At 38.1% G+C, this 25,731-nt stretch overlaps 1 protein-coding gene across 4 annotated transcripts in view; it reads left to right on the top strand.

Annotated features, from left to right (window-relative positions):
- Positions 1-25,731, top strand: part of DCLK1 (doublecortin like kinase 1) — a 248,269-nt gene that overhangs the window by 508 nt on the left and 222,030 nt on the right. For 3 of the 4 annotated variants that reach the window (XM_017818597.1, XM_017818599.1, XM_017818601.1), the window contains exons 2-3: positions 2,868-3,256; positions 13,056-13,402. In XM_017818597.1, the coding sequence (XP_017674086.1) occupies positions 2,881-3,256; positions 13,056-13,402 (723 nt within the window). In that variant the 5' untranslated portion in view covers positions 2,868-2,880. Of the gene's footprint in view, positions 1-727; positions 747-2,867; positions 3,257-13,055; positions 13,403-25,731 lie in introns of those variants that run through there. The other variant, XM_017818598.1, reaches the window with a different exon arrangement.

Below are 25,731 nucleotides of genomic sequence, written 5' to 3'. Positions count from 1 at the left end.
TCCCCTCTCTGCGGCATCCCGGCCGGATGGCCCCTGGATGGCCCCGGCAGCCCGGGGAGCGGGCGCGGTGCTCCCCCGTGCGCCCCCGGCTCGGTCACCGTGCGGGTCACGCCGCGCACAGCCCGCGGCGGGGCTGGAGTGCTTGGTGCCACCTCGAGCGGGCTGGGGGTATTTCAAACACGTTTCCCATACCCCGGCATTATAAGCCCCTTTTTCATTCGTGAAATGCTGCCGCATTTATCCACGTTTCCCGGTTCCCCCCTCCCCCCAGTGACTAGTAGTCGTCCTGCTGCTTAGTATCTGTGTGATCTGCACTGGGTCCCAGTCACATCGCTGCGTGATGTATTTTTTTTTTATCGGCATGTGTGTTTGTTTCATGGAAATGCTCACCCACACCTGTATTATAAATAATTCTTTAACAGATGTTAGGGTGTGAAGTGTTGGGCATGGTGGTTTTCCAGGGGTGTGTCCGTTCGTTTTTCCGTATCTGCCTGTATACGACTATATATCTATACACACACAAACGGAAACATCTGATCAGATCAAATTGTTTAGGATTTCTTTGTCTGCTCTGACCTTGTGGTTTAACACGCTTTTCTGTAAATAGCAGGAGTGTGGTGTTAAAGGAGAGCTCTATTTCTGTTTTAAAGGGCGAAATTGGGAATTACAGGCGCTATTGATTAAAGCATAAGCGTGCAGAAGAAAGGGCAGTGACTCACACTTCTTCCTTCTCTCATTCAAAATAGGTAAAGCTGAAAGCCTCTTAAGAAAGTGTATATCTTCACCGAAACTTCCTTTTTTTGGTTTTGTTTTGTGTGTGTGTGTGTTTGAGATGGTTTGAGCAAAGGAAGCAGCAGACCAAGGAAAAATCCATTTTTCTTGGCACAGGCATCATTGCTTTTGAGATACTATTTCTGAATTGTGCATTATGGGATTGTTTAAATCTGAATAAGAGGTTCTCATTGTAATTGAAAATGAATTAAAACAAGTGACATCATTTTTTGAACATGGAAACAGAGGCGGTACAATCTTGATCCTAAGCTGTGGCCACTAAGGTATATTTGTATTTAGCCTGTAAAGAAACATCAACAAAATGCTACAGCAAACATTCTTGTTCATTTCAATTAAGTGGGGTGTATGGGAAAAACATAGATTAGTCTTTTTTCTTATATATATAAGAAAACACAAACATATACTGCACCATGTATTTATTACGTGCCTTTACAGTATTTCCAGGTATAAATCCTGCATATACACATAAGCATATGATCCTGTGCCAGTGTAATAAAATAAGTTGTGAGCTGTAACCAAAGCAGGGTAAATAATTTCCACCAAGGCCCTGCATTTGCAGTGGTTACCTTTAGGTGCTTGTGCTAGTCAAGCACATGAGCTGCTCTGAGAAGTTGCTGAGCAAATCCACTACAGCTTTGCAGCATCAGGGTCCAGTTGTATAATCATTAGTTTCATACGAACTTCTGTAAGCCAAAGAACAACTGTAAGTTTTTGTGTATTTCCTCCCACTGTTTTACAACTGGTCTGAATACAATTTTTTTCTTAATGGTCACATCATTATGAGTGGTTGAAACAAAGCTAGTGCTTGCCATTTTTTGTCTTTTTATTGGAAATCAATCAGAGAGGCCACTTCTAAATTAGGTCTATGTATCTGTGCTATAAATAAACTTACTGTGCTTTGCTGTTCTGCAGACAACTGCAGATCTAGGTGGCTCTTAAAATAAATGTGTTTTGAACCTAGTGATTTTTTGATAATTCTTTTTTTTATTTTATTTTTTTACTTCTATTTGTGAAGATTAATGTGCTCTTTGTAGAATTTAGTCTTGTGTTGGCTGTAAAAAGGAACAGAAGTATTTTCCTCTTTGGTTTCTTCTCAGAACATGTGAACGTCTATTTATGTGAACTGTATTGAACAACTGGGATTGTTTTGGTCGGGGCTGATGGGTTTTTCTCATTGTCAAGCGTGGGAGGCACCAATTGCTAATCTGCCCAATGACACTGATTTTATCCCTCCTTTGGTAATGGCAAAAAAAAGATATCAGCCTTAATCAATTTGAATATTAGACTTAGGATGTCAATAATACATCTTGCAAGTCTTACAGAGCACTAAAGTAGCTTTCTCATTGAAAAATACTAGTTTCCTCTCTACCCCAATATATTTTTTCTTTAATTTCATGCCAGTTGAGCCCTTCTGTTGGTTTAGAGTGTGTAAAGCATTTGCACAGGGACAACTGAAGTAATTTATTACAAAGCTTAGGCTGTAAGGAAACCAATGGTTGAATATGCAGGGACTTAACAGTGGGATTGACCCACTAAGTGATAGTCCCGATTCTCATTGCCAACCTGCGAGATCTATTCCTCTGAAAAGTTCTTAATTGCTTATTTATTGGCAACTGGCTGCCCTTCTGAAACAACACCTCTTGATACAGAAGTTGGAACAAACAGTTCAGTGGGGGCAAGCTGTCTAGAAGGTAGACTAGACTCAAATAGCACCTGAATATAACATGAGAAAAAGTAGAAAGTTGATGCGTTTGTTCCTTTTTTCCAGTTGCTCAAGTTCATCACCTCATTTTCAGAGTTACTGAATTTGAACAAACACTTCTAATGTTTTCATATCACTAGCAGTTTGGTTTGATGAGTCATCTTTCTATGGTGTACAAAAGTCTAACTTATAATAGTTTTATGGCATGTGTGAAAGGACCATGTGAATATAGCATGGTTTTATTCAAACATTCTTCTCAACCTAGAAAGTAGTCCTCTGTAATGTACAGTCCTCTGTAATGTAATATAGTCTCAAAGTGAGCTCCCTTAAAATGTCTTAAGTTTCTTTTTCTCTTCTTTTGTGCATCCCTTAGGTTGAACTTCAAGATGTCCCTTGGGAGAGATATGGAGCTGGAGCATTTTGATGAGCGTGATAAAGCGCAGAGATATGGCAGAGGGTCCCGGGTAAATGGTTTACCCAGCCCTACTCACAGTGCCCACTGCAGCTTTTACCGAACCCGTACTCTACAGACCCTGAGTTCCGAGAAAAAAGCCAAGAAAGTTCGTTTCTATCGTAATGGAGACCGGTATTTCAAAGGGATTGTATATGCCATCTCCCCTGACCGGTTTAGATCCTTTGAAGCTCTCCTGGCTGATCTGACCCGAACTCTGTCCGACAATGTGAATCTGCCCCAGGGAGTGAGAACAATCTACACAATTGATGGCTCCAAGAAGATTACCTCCTTGGACCAGCTAGTAGAAGGTCAGCAGTAAGATTTGGAGGTGTAAAGTTGAGTCAGTGTTCGTTTAATCCGTTAAGTCTTTCAAAAATAGGTAATGGTATTGTTCTTATTGATAAAGGAAGGATCTTCAATGGTCTGAGTAGAATTGTGAATATCTTAAATTATGCCTTGAAATATTATTGCCTTGCCATTTATCTCCCTCTTGTTGAATGTGTCTGACCTTTTCCTGTCTCTTAATCTAGTGTTGGTAGTCCTAGATGCAACAGAATGTATCTGTTCCTTCTTTTTTTTAAACATGCAAGTTCAAATGCCAATGAGAGTTTAGTCTGTTAAACTTCACAAGGTCTGTGGTGCTAATGAAACCTATGTGAATTTCAGATGGATTTTTATTTTTTTTAAGTCTCTCTGTACCTTGTGAAGAGCTCCAACTCTTCCCTACCAGTAAATATGCCTTAAGTAAAATATTAGCCTCTCATGGAGTGGCATAAATGTTGGCAGCCTGTTAAAAGAGTAATATTGTAGCCATTGTTCAGCTGGGGTAGATCTCAAACTTTTCTCCCCTCTGGCGTTTCCCTTCTCCTCTTACCCAGTCATAGAATTGTTAAGGTTGAAAAAGACCTTTAAGATAATTGAGTCCAACCGCTAACCCAGCACTGCCAAGTCCATCACTTAAACCATATCCACTAAGTGCCGTATCTGCGCATCTTAAATACCTACAGGGATAGTGGCTCAACCACGTTCCTGGGCAGACTCTTCCAATGCTTCACAGCCCTTTCTGTGAAGAAATTTTTCCTAATACCCAATCTCATCCTTCCCTGGCACAACTTGAGGCCATTTCCTCTTGTCTTACTGCTTATTAACTTGGGAGAAGAGGATCAACACCCACCTTGCTACAACCTCCTTTCAGGTAGTTGTGGAGATCATTGCATTATTTGTTAATAAGTCTCATGTACCTGCAGTATAAAGTATTATTGGGGTCCCTTACAACTTGGCATATTCTGTGTTTCTGTGGTTCTTGGTGACAGTCAAACGTCAGACATGCCAGTTGTTAATTTGCCCATTAACACTGAATTCATCACTCCTTCAGTGATAGTTTTATTGGCAAAAGAAGCTGTCAGCATTAATCAATTTAAATATTAGGCTTAGAAAATTAATAATACTTTTCACGAGTTTTAAAAGTAACTAGAGTAGCTTTTCCAACGTAAAGTGCTTCTGGCTTGTAATGGGTTTCTAGTATAAAACATCAGAATGTACAAGGTATGAAAGCATTAACTTTCATAATGTCACATGGCCATAAATGAGATGGTTTCTTATCTGTAAAGTTTAAGTGCAGGTGCTTGACTGCGTTCAAAGAAAATAGAGGTGGAATCACTGTTTCTTCCATTCTACCCGTGGCTCTAGTGTGCCATGGGCAAACTTGTAAAGGATGAATATATAGCCGCTGGACAACCAATTTAGAGTTGTAGCAGAGATTGTAATTTCTTTGTGATTTCAGTTTTTAGCACCAGGAGAGAGAACTTGCAGAATCAAGATGTAATGAGAGCCTTCTGTAATCAGAAGGTGGCTAATGTGGAGAGAGAAGAAAAGGGAATGCCAAATAAGGTTACTGAAAGAGGAGCACATCCTTGCATAGCAGGTGTTCAGCCACCATTGAGCTGTCTCCTTTTTATGTCATAGCAGAGGAAAGCTTTTTAAGGAGAAGTTTTGAGAAGCAGATATTCTTGGCAATCTTCCTTGTGTGAAAAGGAAAGTAGGAGACAATATGAAGATGCTCCAGAAAAAAAATTTAAGGGGTGGGAGTAAGGAGTTTAGGGGTTAGGACCAGATGTTTAGTGAAATGGAAAGGAAACCAGTCTTAAGAGCAACGTTATGAATTTGAGGGCAGAGTTTAAAACTATATTTGTCAGGACAGAATTTAATTGGTGGAGAAAATCAATTTCTGGGAGGAAAGACCAATATTAATCAACATCTGTTTAAGAGCAGTGTTTGTGCATTTTCTTATTTGATTGGTGTGCTCATCTAGAAGCAAGTTTCATTGATGTTAGCGGTTATTTGCGCAGTCTTTTTGCAGCCAGTGAGAGACAGCTTTTGAAAAGAAAGAATTGAATGCAGAAATAAATTCAGCAACCTGTAAGATCGGTTTATTTTGGCATCCTAGAGAAGAATAATACTAGTTATAAATCAGTCAGTCAAAAAGAGTGACAGTGCAAGAGTTTATTTTAAAGAAGGGCTTTGATATTTCTTTTAGTCCTATGGGACTTTATTCCTTACCTCTTCAATGAACACATCTTCCCTTCCTGGTATAGTTCAAGTTGGACAGTCTTACTTTCTTGTGCCATTAACACTGTGGGATTTACAGAAGTCAGTCTTTGTGTGCAAGTAGAGAGCTACATCATCATTCCATCTGAAAAGGTATTTATGTTTATTTGTATAAAACTGCAGGTAACTTATTTTGTAGTTTCACTTGTAGACCTTCACAGTGCACTACAGGTTCATATGTTATTAGCTCAGTGATGGTTTTTGTGTAAGCCCCTTCCACTCTTTATTACACAAATTTATTAGTTTGGCTAGTCTGTACAGCATTAATTAGCTTGAAGCTGTGCTTTGTGTTTAAATAGCTGGAAAATCACTTGATTTTTTGCCTCTTGCCAAATGACATTTGTGCTCCAACTATTGAAATATGAAGCATTGCTTTTTTTCATGGTGAGACTATTCCCTTACTGTATGAATTCATTAAGTAATTTAATGAGACTTGTGAATTTAGGTGATTGTGGGACCATTGATTTTAGTGATTGCATTTAAAGGCAAATGTCTAAAGCCTTGATTTGGTGTTGGTTTTTTGTCTTTATGCCTGTGACGAAGTTACTATATTCTTACCTTCCCATGTGGTACATGAAGACAGAGAAGCAACTAGCTCCTGGGGGAAATGAGACAGCAGTCAATGTCTTTCATCCCAGAGCTAAATACATAGAACTATATGAAAGATAGTCCCAAAGGAAAAAGATTGTAAAGGAGCAGTTTTGCTTCAGTTATATTTAGTTTCATTCTGCATACAATTCAGAGCTGGCATGGCTGTATGCTGGTACTGTAGGTTATTTTGAGCTGTATGGACACATTTTCTCTTTATTTGAAACTAATGACTTCCCTGGTTGTGGGGTTTTTTAGTTTTAGGGCATGTGAGATTCGTGGGAATTTGATAACAAGGGTTATGTGCTGTTGTAAAAAGTTTCACATGCTCTGTAACTTCCCTTCTCCTGTCACTGTAGATGAAGGAAATAATGCAATGGATTCAGGTTACCTTCTTTTGTCAGACCTGATGTTAGGACCCTCTTACCTTTAAAGAATGGTTTCCACGTGTGACATGACTTTATTCCCTAGGTATGACATGCAACCAAAGCATGTAGAAACAATAAAGTTGCTCTTAAAAGCTAAATTTTCTAGCTGTAAAGAAAGTCTCAGGAAAGGACTAAAGGCCTTTTGCTTCTTCAAAAGTGTATCATTAAAGCTGAAGATAGAAGTGGACTCGTAAGTCTTACTCCCAGAACTACCAATGAACAATGTACAAAGGAGTGAGCACGAAAGCTCTGAAAGAGTATTTACAGTTTTTACTCCTGGGGTGCTGCTTTGTGGAACAAAGACCACAGAATCAATCCCTAGCCAGACCTGCATCCCTTTCTCATTGTTTTTTATTATAATATTACCTCAGAGTCTTGATTATGAACCAGAATCGATTGGTTTAGGTTTCCACAATACCTACCACAAAGTTGAACCCTGCAGCAGAGAACTGGCAGTCAAAGACAAACCAATAAACCCAAACCACAAGGCTGAGTGTGTACTGGGAAACAATGTTGTCACATGTCAATACTGGGTGCACTCCCAAATGATTCTAAAAACTTGTATCTGTATGTGCATGTTTTGTATAGGCATAATGGCAAAAATAGTTTTAAGGAATAATCTGAAAAAGAAAACCAAATATTTCTCAGGGATTATCTTGGAGCTGCAATCCTCATCAAAGTAGCAGTCTGAATATACCAGCTTTAAAATCCAGTGAGAGCTGTAACTAGCTAATAACTCTTGGGAGATGTGAACCTTGCTGCAGGGCAGAGGAGATGATGGGTCACATGAGGACTGCAGGAAGGCTCTTGTGATGGAGGCAGGCAGTTTGTGTTCAGAGCAGCAGAGAAGCTGCCTGCCAGTGGAGAGTTCAAAAGGCAGTGTCTCCTTGCTAAAGGGGTGGGCTGCAACAGAGTTCCTGACTTTTTTTGTATATGGGTCTTGCTGCTCCTACTGTCACCTCATTCCTTTTATCTCAGCTTTTCCTTCTCCTAGCCGCTGCTCCTGCTGCCTTCTTGACTGTCCCAACCACTCCAGTGTTGTTGTTGAGAAGCCCAGCCAGACCAGACTGTAGGAATTGATTGACGTGGTCTCTGTGCCCTCTGCAGCTAATGCTCTTCTTAGTCATGCCTACGTCAGCAGCTGGGAATTGATGGGCTGGAAAGATTCATATGCATATGCAATGTGCTATCAAAATTATAATAGTAAAGTATCTGTTTAAATGTTTGTAGAGCTGAATCTCTGTGAAATGTGGACATTTGTTTGAAGGATTAAATTTACTCTGGATATTTACCATGGACTTGATCCAGGGCTATCAAAGTTAGTGAAACTTGGACTGGATCCTGAGGCAGAAATGCCTGCAATTCTTATATTGTTTAATAAACAAACAGCTAAATAATCCTGTTGCATAAAATAGTAGAGGGTTATTCTGGCACTGTTTATTTGATTATTTTCTTCATCCATTAGCTAGTTGATTCACATTGTGTCTTCCCTAACAAGTTCTTGGAAGGCCATGGGGTTTCTTATTCTAGGTGCTTTCCAGGTTTTTTTTGTACAGTGCCTATCTTGCTTGGAGCAGAAATTTGAGGGCAAAGTATGTCTTTATTTTTTTACTTGGCTTCTGATGAGGGAAAAAGAGTTTTCAGTCTGAGCTGAGAAAAAAGAATGTTGTGCAAAAGAAGTCCTTTAAAATGTCACAGGAGATCTGATTTAAAGTTTCTGGTGCATCTGATTGCTAGGTGAACATCTGTAGGTTGGATTTATTTCCTGTAGATGCTCCATCTCTTTTGCACTATTGCATTTTTTCAGACTCTGCAGAAAGACAAGGCAGCAGCAATGTAGTTAAAGTAGGTTATTGTTCTATTAACTAACACATTTGGGAACTATCAACTATCAGTAACTTTTTTGATTCAGGTCATCTTCCTTTTGCAATCTGCTCTGTGTGGTGAGGGATAGTCAGAATTCTTTGTTCTTTCTCCTGAGAGGTTGAGATTCTACCTTTTGTATGTACAAAACCAAAGGGTAGAAGTGAAGAAAGGCAGGTGTACCTAGGCATGGAGTGCTGGGGATGCTAGTCCCTTCCCTGTTCTTTTAAGATATTTCTTACTCTATCCATTGGGGAAACAGACCCCAATAAAGCACTGCTGAACATTCTCACTGCCCAAATGTGCAAGTATTGTATTTTCTCCACCTTGGATGGGCCTTTTGATTAACTTCCCTTTCCTACTGTGTACTCTCCTCCAAGGAATCAACACTATTTTCAGTAAATTGTCAGGTCCTGAAGCCTCCACAAAGAGTGGGTTGGTTGTTCCCTCTCTGCTTGTATGATTCAAACAGTTTCTCTCTTCCTTATTGGGTTTTTGCCTAAGACCAACTGGTTTCCTCATGAAGCCATTTTAGGCCAAATCACGTTAAGCACAGAAAAGCAATACAATAGTTTTAAGAGACAATGCCTTGATCACTCTTGCAGGGAGAATATCAGCAAGCTGAAGAAAACAGACTAACTGCTAATACCAATATGCCAAAGAGGGAAACACTTGCATCAGAAACACTCCAGTACTTACACACAGTGATTCAATGTCTCCTTAGCAACCACTTTGTACACAGATAATATTTTAAAAAATTACATATTTAATAAATGGAGCACGTCTTGAAATTCTGTAATGACCTATAAGAACTATCCTTCAATGTTGCGTGCATCTTTTTGGAGGGTGTGTGTTTCATTTGCACTATCGCTTTTAAGAGGCTATCAGCAAAGGGAAACCTTCCAAGACTTAGTAGTCACTTTTTTCCCTAGATGTCAGATCTCCTAAAACATCTGCATGTTCCTCTTTTCTTTTCCTAATGGCTACTGATGCTGTAATCAAGAGTCAAAATTTCATTAGTTACACCACTGTGAAAGACTTGCTCCCCTTTCTTGGGGAGCTGCAAACAAATGGACACTTAAGTGGGCTGTATTTTCTGTGCCTTTTACTTAATCCAGTATCTGCAAAGAATCCTTCTTCAACGTGTTCTGTTATGAATCTAGTGTCTAGAGATTGTTACTTTCTTCCTTGCAGTTAGTCAAAGCTGATGATGAGGAAGCAATAACTAAAGCAGAAGGTGGATTTATTGGACTTGTAAGTCATGCCCCTTGTGAAACTTCTTTGCAGTCTTCTCTCCTGAAGATGCTAGTGAAACAGAAGAGATGACAAAAATCTAGGTGAAGACCTTTTGTCTTTTTCTCTGAGATTTCCCCTGCATACAAACACCATAGGTTTTTATTCTTACAGGCCTGACCCTTAGGACCAGCATGGCATGCGTGAGAACTGTAGTCCCTGGCTAACATCTAAAACAGTCTTAAATAACAGCATTATGGGAGAAGTGTCTGTATTTCTGTTGACCTATATAAAATAGCTCTTACTAAAGATATTTCATCTTAAACGGCCTTGGATACTCTACCTCCAAGATGTTCTATAACTAAATATGAAGCTCTTGAAGGGAAAATAATATCTTCATGTAAATTTTTTATTGATGTAGTATAGTACTGTTGGAAATGAAGAAAGGGCAAAAATGCTGATGTTCAATTGTATTGATCTTTTTTTATGATCATTTACACAAAAATCCACTGCACAGGCTCGAAGGGTTGATTACCTTTCCCAAATCTTCACTCGCGAAGACTGGCCATACGTACACAAAATTAGTTATGTATTGAAGAGCTACTGAAGTGCAGTTAAATTCTATGAGGAATCCAGCTGACCTTTACATATAGCTGATATTAAAAATAATGTGGAATGCTGCCCTTCCAAGAAGGGGAACCAAAAGCATTCTTAATAAACTGTAGTAAATCTTCTGAATTCACTGTGCATGGCCATTTATTTATGCACCTACCCTTTGAGAGTCAGTTTTAATATAAAGACTTGTTTTTAAATAAATAACTTCATGCAACTAAACTGAACAATTTCTCTGATAGGACTGAACATGAAAACCCCCTCAAAAATAAAATAAGATGTTTCTGGTGGATTTCATGTTTTACAGCAAGCACAAGTGGAGACAAGTTTTGTTTAAAAATTCATCAAAGACACTTCTGCAAAGTATTTTATAGGAAGGTATTTATTGTATTGAGTGCAGTCTTAATTGTAGTAGGATTTCTTTTTTTTTCCCTCTACAAAATACTATTAATGTTTTTTAAAGCTTGTTAATTTTATGGATGTGGTGTTATGGGTGCATTCTGACTTGGCAGTAATTGAGTAGCTAGTACTAGAACTATTGGACAGGGACATGATAGAACAGAATATGCACTGTTTGATCACTCATTACTGTAGCTAAACCTTTCTGTTCTGATGTTACTATATACATATCTATCTATCTGTCCATCTATGTATCTTGTGTATGAATACAATGGCTAACAGGAAAGGCTTACCTTTATCTCTTGTAAGGTTCTATAAGCATTCCATCTTAGATTCTTTTTTTAACGCTTTGAATTTTACTGCAAAGTTAAGACTAACTTGATTTACACCATGAGCAGTAAGCACTGGAGTGCCTTACTTTATCTTCCACTCTGTATTTTGTTCTGCTTTAAAATAATGTTTTTTTTTTTTAAAAGAAAAGGAAAACAAAAAATCATTTTATGATTCTTTTTTGATCTTGCTGTCATTGCCTGTATTTTTTCTGCTCAGTGATCCATCTTCACATGTTGTTCTGACTTCTTTGTTCTTTTGCACTTCTTCCACTGCCTTTTTGATAATCACTATACAGTGTTATTGTCTCACCTTTTGAGCACAGTGCCAACAAACTTGAATCTCTGTTGCATCCAAGCCTTAAGTCCCAGTGTTCCCTGCCTCCATTTCTAACTGTGGTGACATCCTCATAAATTACTTGTATGCAGAACTGGAAGGGATACTAAGCAAGTTTACAGATGACACAAAATTGAGAGGAACTGTTGACTCCCTTGAAGTCAGGGAGGCCCTGCAGAGAGACCTCAACAAATTAGAGGACTGGGCAGTCTCCAACCATGTGAAGTTCAACATGGGGAAGTGCTGGATTCTGCACCTGGGATGGTACAACCCCAGATGTACGTACAGACTGGGGAATGAGATGCTGGAAAGCAGTGCCACTGAAAGGGACCTGATGGTTCTGGTCAGTGGGAAGTTGAATATGAGTCAGCAGTGCCCTGGTAGCCAGGAGGGCCAACTGTGTCCTGGGGGTCATCAGGCAAAGCATCACCAGCCAGTCAAAGGAGGGGATTTTCCCACTCTGCTCTGCACTGGTGTGGCCTCACCTTGAATATTGCGTGCAGTTTTGGGCACCACAATAGAAGAAAGATATTAAGCTGTTGGACAGCGTCCAAAGGAGGGCAATGAAGATGGTGAAGGGCCTTGAGGGGAAGCCGTATGAAGAGAGGCTGAGCTCACTTGGTCTGTTCAGCCTGAAGAAGTTGAGACTGAGGGGAGACCTCATTGCAGTCTGCAACTTCCTCATGAGGGGAAGAAGAAGGGCAGGTGCCGATCTCTTCTCTGTGTTGACCACTGACAGGATCTGAAGAAATGGCCTGAAGTTGTTTCAGGGGAGGTTTAGGTTGGATATTAGGCAAAGGTTCTTCAGCCAGAGTGTGGTTGGGCACTGGAACAGGCTCCCCAGGGAAGTGGTCCCAGCACCAAGCTTGTCTGTGTTCAAGAAGTGTTTGGACGATACTTTTGGGCACATGATATGACTCGTTGGGATGGTCCTGTGCAAGGCCGGGAGTTGGACTCAATGATCCTCCTGGGTCCCTTCTAACTTGTGATTCTGTGAATATCTTTGGTTCTTATGTGCTTTTTGGAACTAATAACCACTGTTTTTCTTTTAAGTGTGGTAAACTTGTTGTGATGAGAAGTCTGTAATTGTTATTCTTTGCCTTCCTTTCCCCCAATATTACATATTGAGTCAGTGATAGTGATCATATAGTGAGATTATATAATAATAGTGAGATTTCTTGCCTGTACATATCCCGAGTTTATGCTGCTTAAAGCTTTAAATAATCAAATGTTAACAAATCTCCCATAACACTTTCATCAACCTTTTTATGAGCCTGTTTTTGATAATGTTTCATGTTATTTCCTCTGAAGTGTTTGGGGCCTGCTCTTTTGTTAGGGGTGGGCTGTTTAAGCATGAAGGCTGGAGGAGTACTGTGATACTGGGCAGCTGAGGAAACATGAACACTGTTTACTGACAGCAGTGATCCTCACTGCAAATGATGTTTCCTGAAAAGAAAACTGCTGCTTTCAAGGATTTTCATATCAGCATTTCTTGAATGGTTAGCTGAAGAGTGATCTTAAAAATATATTTTATAGTCCATAGCATCTGAGAATGGAAGAGATCAATACTTTATGTGCTGTAGATCAAGAACAATAAGAATAACGTTTAAGAATTTGAGAAGGATTTGATTTTGTATTTTTCTGCATTCTTCTTTTTTTTTCCCCTTCCTCTCTAGTCTGACTTGCTGGTCTTTCACTTTTGTTTCCACAGGAGAAAGTTATGTATGTGGTTCCATAGAACCCTTCAAGAAACTGGAGTACACGAAGAATGTAAACCCAAACTGGTCAGTGAATGTTAAGACAACTTCTACTTCTCGTTCAGTGCCATCTCTTGCCACTGCTAAAGGAGGTGCTCCAGATGCAAAAGAGAATAAGGATTTCATTAGGCCTAAACTAGTCACTATCATCAGGAGTGGAGTGAAGCCACGGAAAGCAGTCCGGATTCTGCTCAACAAGAAGACAGCACATTCGTTTGAACAGGTTCTTACTGATATAACTGATGCCATCAAGCTGGATTCAGGAGTGGTTAAACGCTTATACACGCTAGATGGAAAACAGGTAAGAATTTTCATGATGGCCATTCTCAGAATGGAGAAAATATAATTTTCCAAAAAGAAAAGAATGGTACATCAGTAAAAAAAACCCACCCTTTTTCTAGAACATAGAATCAGACCTTCTACTGCTTAAAGTGTACTTAAGATCTGTGAGCAGTTCAGGAATATCATGAATCATTACTTGGCCTCAGTGAAGGTCTTGCCATTTATGACAAATAATAGTTCTAAATCTGTCAGTTGAAAGTGTGATGTGGTTTTGGCTCTGCATGCCGGAAATGTAGGATGAAGGATGTCACTTTAAAGACACTCATTCTGTTAACTTGTTTCAGCTTTTTCTTACAGCAGTTTTATGAGTCATAGTACTTGGCTTTCCATAAGCTGTAAGAACGAACAGTGAGGACACATTCAACCGTGATAAATGCAGGCCTGTTGCTGTCCAGAATGACTAAATGATGAATCTTTTTGCATCTAGAATGGACAATGAAGAAGGGTCAAGCTTAGAAAATGAGTGAGCTTTTTTTCCCTTTTTCAGGAAAACAGGTAGGGTTATGTGTGATGCTCACATTTATTGAAGAATCTCGTGTAGGTTACATGTTATTTCTTCTATTAAGTATTTTCTAGCAATGTCTCTTTTTTGCTGACTTATTAAATTGCAGTACAGTGCGATTCTTATGAGGCTTCTGATTGAACTTGGGGATTGAGGGACATGAAAAGAATATTACAAAGTAATCCTACTTCTATTTTGTCTTTCACTTTATTTGTAATTTGTCTGTGTACATGTATTAATTATAGCAAAACTGGAGAAGCTGTTAACCTGGTGAAGGGCAAGGCTAATTTCAGCATGACCTGAATTGATTTAGAGCAATGGTGACTCTAGAGAAATAAAGCAGATATTTGCATTTACAGGCTTAACTTACTAAACTGAAGAAATTATAGAGGTGTAAAATGTGGGTACAAAGATGAACGAACAGTCTTCCTCAGAAGCTAGAATCTGCTAGAGACCATGGTATTTCTTCTGTAATATAGCTGCGTTTTATGGATTCTAGGTTCAGTGATTCACAGACATGCAGCAAACAGGGTAACTATTGGGAAATGCTGCCAAACATGCTTGATACAAATAAATTCTCAGCTAGATCTGGTGATGTCCTAACATATCTGCAGTTACTGGGGCTAATGTGCAGGCATAGCTCTGGAAACAGCTACAGCAGTACCCTCTGATCTCAGAGAGGGCTGTTTAATGGACAAGCTGCTTATTTGGAGCACTGGTTCAAATTGAGGCCTAGTATGGCTTGACCAGAAGTCCTTTCTGTCTGCTGTTTTGTGTCAGTAGTCTCTGACACTAGTTACAGACAGTAGTACAGTTCTCGATGACTCCGTACATGCCTGTAATGATCCCATTACTGTGACTTTGTTGGGAACTTTGACCTGGAGCAAAATGTGAATGTGGAATTCTTCTTGTCTGCGGCAAAGGTCAAGTGTTTGTTGGAGGAAAATCTCAACTCCTATCCTTCCTTACCTTGCCTCATGCTCCAGGAAGCACTAAGGCTAGTAAATCTGGGGAAGGAGTTGGGTTTTTAAAGCTTCAGAGATCAGTGGTGGTCTCTGCTCTGACACTGAGAGAAGAGTTTGAATGACTATTCAGGTTCCTGCAAACTCTCTCAATAAAAAAGGGATGCATATATGTTTTGTATTGTATATGTAAATACACTCGTGGTTTGGCTATGATAAAGTGCAGCCTGGAAAGATGTCAGTGTGGCCTATTGTCTCCTGGATAATGTGCTCACTTATATCTTTTTATATTTTAAACTCCCCTTTAATGTTTTTGATTAAAACAACAGAAAAATACCTTTACACCTTTTTTAGAACTCTTAATTCCTACAAGTATATAGTGCTATCCTACTACTGAGGAGAAAGTGAAGACCAAGTTTTCTTGGTCCTGATGTTGGCATAGTTCAGTTGAATCCTTTGTCAACTCATGGACTTTGAGATGAGCTTAAATCAGTGGTGTACTGGGACACTTGTTACATACCTCATAGCCTGAAACCAGTGTGTCTAGAAGCTCTCCCAATAGACTGCTGTCTCCACACCCCTTCCCTTTTTGGGTATACATGCACAATTGTGTAACTTACTGTCTAACCCTACTGGTAATGTTGGGGTTTAGGGGAAGGTGTATGTGTCCTGCAAGTGTGATGGAGACTTTGCCTGTGGCGTGTACAAAGCAGCTTTGCTGGCAGAAAGGGAAATGAATGATTCTGTGCTGAACAGGAGCAGCCTGTTGCTCACCCCTGCGTGGGGAAGTCATTGATTTCCTGTGCTGCTAGGCAATTGCTGCTCCATTTTTCTCTCCCAAAAGCCTGATCTCCCAGATGGCGTTGGGGACACAGCAATAGATTTCTTTATTGGTAAACTCAAGCTGTGAGTTATTACTGGGAGGAAAATCCAGAAGTTTTTCAGTTGTAGTTGTAGTTGTGAACTTCTACTGTGACTGCTGCTGGAGCTTTGAAGGTTCTGGAAAACCTATGTTCTGTGGCTAAATCTAACAAATCTGTGATTAAATCTTTCATTGCTAACTTAAAAAGCAATGAAATCTTAAATCTCTGAGTTGAGAAAAGTAATTTACTGTAAGGATAAGAGAATAAAGCTCTCCTGGGATTATTCTTTGGGAATATAACTTGAAGAAAGACTATTCTGTACAGTTTTCTCTTGTGAGTTATTTTACGAGGCCACACTGGATTTGCCCATCCATGGCAAAAAATGACATGAGTCCCCTGTATTGTTAGTTTGGGTGGGCAACGTGGTTTGTATACTGTTGTTGGATACCATCATTACATGCCTCATGCTAATAAAAAGAAAGTAGCAGGAGTCTTAACTGGGCATCCAAGTTAGGTGATTGTCCCATACGGACACTACACATTGAGAAACTGAGCTTAAATACTCTTCTTACAACAGCCTTGTTAGTTGTGATGTTTTGATTTGTATCTCTAAAAGATGTTAATAAATATTGTGTTCAATAAAAAGGAATTTAAATGATGGTCTATAAAATTTGATAGCAATGTAAAGAGCTTGTCTTGATGAGAGAGGTAGTGCTTGGACAATCAGAACCTGAAGAAAGTTATAATTGCTAAGAGGAAAGCTCTCCTATGACACTAGGTTGATTCCCCATCCCAGAAGTTCCTTCTTGCTTTTGGAAAATTCAGTAATTTTAGGTGCATATGATGCTTTGTGAGTGTTCCTTAGAACTCCAGGGGCTTGATTAAGTAGGTGTGTTCTATTAGCCATTTCACTTTTTTAATGCTGGAATAGCAGAAGAAAGGAAGGGGGAAATCAAAACAAGAAAAGGAACAGACTGAACCTGCAAAAAACCCCAAGAAAACAATCGTCAAAAAAACAAACCCCAACAAATTTAACCAGTCTTGTTTCATTGGGTCAGTGGCAGTTCAGGGACTAAAATTTGATGTTTTCTAATATTGGGTAGGTATTTACTTTGAATTTCATACATGTAATTTAGTTTTGTAAAAATGTGTTTCTCTTTACTACAAACAGGGTAACTAGTGGTTTATTTGTACGTCCTTATAACACATCAGATTCTGTATTTTGACTTCAAGGTTTCTCAAAATTCAGAATATAAATTAATTTGTGCTAGAAGAGGCATAATATAAAACTGCAATCTTATCGTAAAGCACAATGGCCTCCATTTATGGTACTTTTGCAGTTCAATTATTAATGATTCCTCAGAGCTGGATAGGTTTGATAATGTGTCTAGAATAGTTTATGTGTATTTTTATGGATATAGTTATGTTTCTACTGGTACAAGGTACTGATGCTGTTTGTACTCTAGAGAAAGAGAGAATCACTTCCTTGTAACATGCTGATGGATTTGAAGATGGTGGGACTCTCAGAAGTGTTTAACAGTCTTATGAGCTCAGGCCAAAATCAAAAGCTTTCCCGGGGGAGATCTTGAAGTGTTTTCTGTGCCAACTTTGCCACGTAAGGAAAATAAAAATAGAATGAGTAGGTTTAATGGCTGCCTGTAGGAATACAGATAATGAAGGTGTGCTCTTACTATAAGCATATTCAATTTTTTTAGATTAAAAGGTTGTGTAAGTGCATGAAAAGATACTGTCAGTGTTGATCATTAATATTATCACATACTTATGCAGAGAAGAAACGCTTTCTCCTGGCTAAAATGTGTCTTGCTTTATTGTAGCTGCACTGTTGCAGTTTGATTTCTAACCTTTCCTTAACAGAAGGGGCGTTTTTAGTTTGTGCATCAAGATATGGTTTTGTAAAATGCAGTGTGTAGACACAGTGCAAACATTGAGGATACAAGCTGCATGTGGAGATAGAGCCCAGTTGCTTTGTTACAAGCTCAGTGTTCTGGTTTCTGTTTGCTTGGTGCACTTCTAGAACAACACCAATGACTAAAATGGGAGAAAACTGATGAAGGTCATACTTAACAGCAAAACTGTGAAACAGTGCCATTTTTAGAAGTGTTGTGATGTGTGTATTTGTGTGGGGTATTTATAATTTGCATGTTTAGACAAAGACTAAAGGTTAGATAGCAATGGTTGTGTTACCTTCTAAGTCCTCCATTTCCTTTTGGCAGAACAAACATCTGGTTTATAATAGGACCTACTTATTTGAACAGGTGATTTGCTTGGCTTAACAAGATACAAGCATACAAATTATTTTTTCAGTTTATGCGTTATGCTGTCGATTTGACTCCAGACAGATAAATGGTCAGTGGCAGAGATACCAGAATAGATGTCACTATCTGATTTGTTTTGTTTTTTATGATAAATATTTTATGTCAAATCAAATTACCTTTATAGATATGAAATACAGCCATGGTTATTTAAAGACATATACCTTTGTATGTGTACATGTGTGAAGCATAAGATGTCCTTCAATAATCTTTCTTTAAACCATTAAAATAGCTATCAAAATTGTGACTGAGAGGAAACATCACAATGCTAGAAAGCTTGAAGCTTCTCCATCGAGTGTAATATTGTAATATGCTTTTGATTTTTGGTGAAAACCCACTATAAACTGGGTATGCTGTGATGCAAACAAACTCCTTCTCTTGTGGACTTGTCTTTTTTGAAGACGCACGATAAAAGTTTTTAAAAAGGAATGCTACTGTTGTAAGAAAATACTCTCTTAAGAAAACAAAAGCAACTGTTTGCACCTACACCTAAACTGTGGGTGTGTTTTTTATTGTTTTGTTCTTAACAAGTGAAAAACATTTGATAATAACATCTGTATTCTACAGTAAATTCTTGATCAAATCTACCCTTTTTTAGGATGTATTAAAGATCTCAAATGTCTTTCTCTAGACCTGGATTATCCTTGATACAGAAATACCTACATAAAGGAAGGTAGGTGTCATACACAGAATGACATTCTCTACTCAGCATTTGGGTAGTGTATATTGTACAACAATCCAGACAAAATGAATATTAAGCAAAATAAAATTTATGTGCAGCAAGTGACTCGTTTTATGTGTGCTGTGAATTTTGATTCACATCAGTGTTTGTAATCGATTCTGTTCTTAATATAGAAGGTGTATTTAATTTTAAGGGCGACTGGTTGTGCATGTTCTTTTTATTTGTTCTTCCGTTGTAGCTACAATCCACTCAAAATAGCACTTATTGTCCACATTTTTCAAAATAGGAAAAATTAAGTTGAGTGCGTCTTCTGTATCTCGCTCAGCTCAGTCACTTATCATCTTTTGTAGAAGGTTTTGGAGCTCCCTGCCAGCCAAAGGCACACAGGGATGATGTTGATTGACCAGAGAACCACAGTGAATTCTCTGTGAGATGTAGCTGTGCAGATACTGATTAATTGCAAGAAAACATTAAGTAAAATGGTTTCTACTACTCACTCAAGCACTTTAACAGGGAAGCAACAGCTTTTGAGGTGGTACTTTAATATTGCACTACCATCTGGAGACCTGAAACCCATTGTGCTTACACTGCACAAGCTGTTCCTTCCTGAAGGGTTTCTAATGTGAGTGCTAGATGGCCATACTCCTCAGAAAATATCTGTTCTGCTTATTTTAAACATGAATTTTAGGGCCCTATCTGAGTGATGCTGACAGACCATCCTTTTATGTAGCTATGAGAGACACTAAAATGAAAACCCAAAGAGCACTCTCCAGCTTGTAATGCACCTCATTTTACCTCCTTCCTGCCTGCAGTATATTTAATCAAAAACTTTTTTTTTTCCTCTGGAAGATCTATCATTTCTGGCTTTGGTGTTTTGAAACTTATTTTCTGGAAGGATTAAAAAAAGGAGGATTTTTTTTTTCTCAATACTGAGGAAAAAGCCCCTGTCTTGAAGAAAGGATAGTCTGAAAAACAAACAAAAAACTCAATAATTGAAAATTGCCTGTCTTAGCAAGTCGTTATGGGCTCTGGGGGTCTTGGAAGATTCTTGTGATTACTGTTGAGAAAAGTGGACTTCTGTTACAAATTAGACTATGTTAAGAAAAGCCTAAAAATCTGGTTCAAAATCATTTGTGCTAGGGTAGACAATTTGCTGACAATTGGTATTATCCTGGTGTAAGAGGGAAGCTCTGATAGCTCCTTAAACTCTTGTGTCTCTCAATAGGCTGTTTTGATGTCATATTGTGACATTGACTAACAATTTTAATTGTACTCAAATAAAATTCTCTGTAAAGGAGTGAACAGAAGCCCATTCCTAATTGAAAGGTTTTTGTTCATTGGTTTGTTTAGGGTTGATTCTTATTAAGCTGAGACTGACGACTGTGTTGCTCTGTCTCCAAAAGCTGTCTCACAATAGGAGTTTCCATGATTGCTAACTGGCATCCCATAGGAACTATAGACTGACTTGGGAAATTAAGAAGAGAAGATGCCATCTTCTGAGACCTTTAAATTGGCTTGTGTGCTGTCGAAAAGAAGAGCTGCTACTAGTTGAATGAGACTGAAAACTTGCATATCTTGCAAGCTTCAATATGCTTGAAATATAAGTTGATCTTAGTGTCTTTAAGAGTATTCAGCTGCTCATTAGAGAGCTTATTTACTGTCAGAAGCCTTTAAAAGAAAGAGTCATTTCTAACTCCTCGAGATGGAGTTTCATATTGTTGTGTTAGGAAGTATTTCTCAGTGGGAAGGAGGCAGTGTGGTCATTCAGAACTATCTGTTACTAGAATAAGTGTCCTTTTCCTCTGTGTCTGGACTCTGCTTCATTGTTTAAATATACATATAACCAAAAAGATCTTCTCATTCAGTTAAATTCTGATTTGTGTATTACTGGCCAGTGGGGGGAAGAAGAAAAGCAAATGTAAACATCCTCAACTGAATGATCTTATTGGGGGTAGTTTTGTTTGTGTTTTTTTTTCTTTGTTTATTTGTTTTGCAAAAGAGAGCTTGGAAAAGTGCTTGCAGTTTTCTCTGAGGATGCTGTATGACTGTTTTGAGGAGACAGGCATGAGATTACTGGTGGTTATTGAGGAGTTTCCACTGCTCAGTAACAAGCAGTCCTCAAGCCCAAATACCTTCTCTGTGAATACCTGAAATCTCTTTATGCTTTCAAACAGTAGCCATCCTAAACTTTCTCTGTTCTGCTCCCTACCCCCTTCCTGTTAAGATACCACGTTTCATGACTTTGAATGAAATGAGATCAATAACTTGAAGATTTTACAATGTCTATTGTAAAACTTGTTTGGGACGATTTTGTTTTTACTCTGAAGCTGCTACTGTTAGTAACACTTTTTTTGTTGGCATAAGCAAGTGTGTATTCCTTTCTCTTAAGCAGTATGATGTAATAAGACTGTAAAAAAGCATAATGAATATTGGATTTGCTAGGTTGTTTCTTTTCCTTCTAAAACCAGTTGTTACAAGAGGATTAAGAACTTCTAGCCTTTTAGGAGGATTCTAAGCACCATCTAAAGGAAAAAAAAAAGGAAAAAAAAGTATTTTTCTCTCAGTTTTTTGTAGCATATGTGTTTCTTTCCTAAGAAATTAAATTATAGTATTCATAGAAAAAATTCTTAATACTGCATGTAGCTTATTAGACTTTAAATATTTTCTTTTTAATGTATGTATTTTTGTATAACTCTATCCTTGGATTGTTGGGCCTTGAATTCTTACACAAACACTTGGAAAATCTTGGCAATATCTCTTTTGAAAAAAGTTGATTTAGTGAACTAAAGGATGATAGCTTAATCAAACTCAAATTTGAACAGCTACCTGTAAGTATGTCCTTGATTACATATTTTTTTATACTTAGTTTTCTATTCAACACCTTTTTGCCAAGCTGTTGTGTAGGAGAAAATTCTTATGTGAATTATGAATATTGGGAGGGCAAACTACATAAATATTCTGTTGCTAGTTGTGTTCTTCTCTTAAAACTAATCCTTTCATTTATAGGAACCAACGTCTTTCAAACATTACAAAAGGTAATTGATACTGGCAAAATAATTCAAAAATTACTGACAGCGCAGGAAATGATAATGACTGCCCAATTTTGTACCTTGATTTTCTAATTAGGCTTTTATGAACCCATTTTCTGAAACTGCATCTGAAACAGAATCTTATGTTCAGTACTTTCCAGCTTCTTAAGCCATACACTTTTTGCTGTTGCTTGTGTTGCAAGAAACACAAATATCTTTGAATATTCTACTTATTTGGTCTGAAAATGCATCTCGTGATCCTTTTTCTGTAGAAAGCAATTCTAGGACAGTGACATACTTTTCAGGTGCTCATCAAGTTAATCAAGGTGAATCCAGGTCTCTACCTCTAGAAGGATTCTTTCTTAAATGAACTCTCCTGTGTATAGTAGTTGGAGATGCAATTCAGTTTCCTCACTCTGAGTCTGAGGATTGCTTCTGTGAATTTTGGAAGTGGGGCTGAGACTTGATCCCTGAGGATCTTCAGGGACAACAGTATTACATAGTATTAAATCAGTGATGTACCATGTATTCTACCTCTTTCCCCCTCCATTCCTCTCTAAACTTGAAACTAATTTCTTCAATCCAATAGAAAGTAATGACTTAATCTCTTCTGAATATAAATCCCCACTACTGTCTGCTAGTTCATGGGGGCAGAATGCCCAGACTCAATCAGATTTAGACACTAATACAATTACCAGTAGGTGAAAATATTTCCTTTGTACTGAATGAAACAGCATTGCTCTGAAGATAGGTTAGGTTTTTTATAAATAAACTCTTTTGAGACTGTTTACCTGATGTCACTGGTTAATGGTACATGACAAGGTGTATATCAGATAGTTTGTTCTTAAATTTTATTAAGTACTTTCTCTTATGTTTTACCAAAAAAAAAATTTGAATAAGGTCAGACCACCTGCTTACAAGCAGGTAATTTTGCTTGAGAAAACTGCCAAGAAGGGAATCGAGCTTCTTCCATGGGTTTGAATTCTTGAAGTCATAGACAGAAGCGCAAAGAAGTCTTTGGGGACTTGAAGACAGGGTATGGTACTTTACACATTGATAAAAACGAACACAAATGGGTGTGAAATTATCTGAGTTTAACTTCAGAAAGCAAGGCAGCAGACTGTAGTATGCTCCCACTGGAACCAGCAAAACTTTATAGGGTTTTGAATTCAGAGCTGGATTTTACTGCGAGTAAAACTTATGTTAAGTAGTTAAGGCTGATTGCCTCTCCCAAATCAGTTTTTCTGGTGGATTTGGTTTTCCATTAAACGTTGGATCTCACAAACTTCTTTTAAATAAAACTCCTTTGAATTTTAATAGCTTAAAACTGTAAGAGACATTTACTATCAAGTGAATGCAGAGTGAAATCTCAGTTTGAACTGCTTTTAATTATCTTTTTGGGTTGGTTTAAGCAATGATTTTCTCAAAGCTGCTGGGCAGTAGGGGATGACTGGGGGCATCTTGTGGATTAGCCAGGGTAGAGTGCCTTTGATTAAAAGTGAGGGAAGTCAGATGTTACCTAAAATGCATATGCTGACTTTTAAAAAGAAGAGTGTTTGCTGTTTAAAATACCTTCACCTGCCTTCCCTTGCAGCCAGGTTATGTATCTGTTTTGCATTAATTTGAATGGCAAACAGCAGCTGCTGCTATATAGCATGCATCCAAAACTCTTTCTTTATTCTAGCTGTCCTTGAAATATCCTGCTGTCTAATGTTCCCTTTCTTGATTTCTTATATACCTCTAAATCGTTTGTCTCTTTCTGAAGGTTTTCTAGGAGCCTGCTTCATTTTCTTTGATTTTTTTTTCAGCTATTCTTATGTCCTTTAATATTACCTCTTTGTTTGATTTCTAATCACAACTCCTGTTCATTTAAAATCTAGCAAATTCTGAAAAATGGTGCTTTCAATGAAGTTTGTTCTGTGTGAAATGGTCTCCTGAGCACAACATCTTGATTCTCAAGTCCAGATCTTTTGTTCTGTTTGTGTATTGTGTATGATCATAATCAAAATTTCTTTAACCTTCTGCTGCTTCTCCATCTATGAAATCTGTGTTTGCATTTACACCCACACAAAATCTAAGTTAAAGCTATTGCAATATATGGAGCATTTAAGTGGCATACTTACATGCTCCTTGGTGAGGAAATAACTTTGAGAAGGAGCTGAATGTAGCACATATGTGTTATGGGAAATGGTCCTGGCACACTAGGCACTGATAATGAGAAACCCTGTGTTCACGCAAGAATAAACTCATGCAAGCTGTAATTCTGTCTTGGTGCTCAAGAATAAAAAGGTTAAAAATATAGATACTCATGATCATGACAAAAGTCCATATATGGCATTGTTGATTCTGATACAGAGTAGGTTTTTTTCTGTCCACTTTTTACTGTAGCTACATGAGCATGTATAGTGTCAGTGCCCCTGTGTTGATATGATGGTGCTAGCAGGGTTTACACATAAGCAGTTGGGTTTAGAGTGAGAGCACCTGGAATACAAAACTGTTGTTATCTCCTGTCATCTGAGTAGCCTGTATTGCTACCTGAAATGCTTTTGGACTTCTTTTATTCTTGCTACGTAAAAATACTTCCTGAGCTTCAGCACCTTCAGTTTTCTGTATATTTGTGAAAGAGAAGGCTGCTTGTAGGTCTTGGAGAAAAAAATTGATATTTGGATGTTTCAGTTTCTAAACCAGAACACATCTGTTCTGGGGCATATTGAGGAGCATTGTGAATACTCTGGAGTAATCTGTTTAAATAGAGTGTGATCTTGATGAATTAGGAACACGTACTGCAATCAGTGTAAAATATAATAAGGCAAATATGAAGCAGTTAATGTAGGAAAGAATAATCAAATGGCTTTTCGGAACTAGAGGAACAGAAACCAGATAAGAGTGCAGTAAGCATGACACTTGAAGGTTTTTAACACAAGAAGCATTTCATTGCTATGATGGTGGAAAAATATGCATGTAGGAGAAGTGTTTGGTGGTTGTGCAGTTGATTAGCATCTTTGTGAATGCAGTTGTTGACATCTGCTTTTTCATCAGGGATAGGCAAACTAAAATTTCTGTATCTTATGTAAAGATAATTGGCACTAATATTAACACTGATTGCCATCAGTACCATGAGCAAAGGCTGAGAGAGATGTAGTATCTTAAGGGATGAAATAGGAAGAACAGGACTATTCTAACTGGCTAAACCTCAGGAACACTGATACTTAAATTTTCTTTTTTTTTTGGTTGAATTTAGCAGCAGACAAACTCGAGATGAACATTCAATATCTGTCGTATGGACATACCAAGCATCTAGGTAAAATCTCTCTAGGGCTCTATTTCTATAACAGAAGACAGAAATGAAATAAAACCTTTTATAAGCATGTTATAGGTATTTCAGTAGTTAATAGAATGTATGATGTTTTCAGTTAAAGTTTTTGTCAGATTGAGCACATTTACCCAAGAGCTTTTGGTTTTGACAAAAAGTGATTCAGTTGAATTTCTTTTTAAACTGACAATTTCATTAAGTCATGAGCAAGAAATAATGGTGTGAAGCTAAAATTAACTTTAAAACATTTGCTAACTTTTAAATGTGAGACCAAAAGAGCAAATGAGTAAAGATTTATAGGACTCATTATAGATTAATAGTACTTGTAGGAATGTCACCTTGCTAAAAAATGCTTTCAAACAAAAGTATTGCAGCTTGATTTTAACCTCATTTAAGTAGCAGTATATAAATGAAGTGTCTTGTTTAATGGCCTGCTGTGTTTTATCCTTTGGTTGTTTATGTGGGGAGGAAGGTGATGAGAATGAAAGGATGAGACTTTCCTTTTCCTGGCAAGTCTTCAATGACACTGTAGGAGGAGTAGCTTTTAAATGTGGCATCCCTGTAAAAAACTAACCCTTCCATCTGCAGATGGAGGAGGGCTGTC

The sequence above is a fragment of the Lepidothrix coronata genome, unplaced genomic scaffold, assembly GCF_001604755.1.
Source record: "Lepidothrix coronata isolate B3197 unplaced genomic scaffold, Lepidothrix_coronata-1.0 Scaffold69, whole genome shotgun sequence".
Classification (NCBI taxonomy): Eukaryota; Metazoa; Chordata; class Aves; order Passeriformes; family Pipridae; genus Lepidothrix; species Lepidothrix coronata.
Note: the sequence above shows the minus strand (reverse complement) of the source record. Positions and strands in the feature narration are given on the sequence as shown.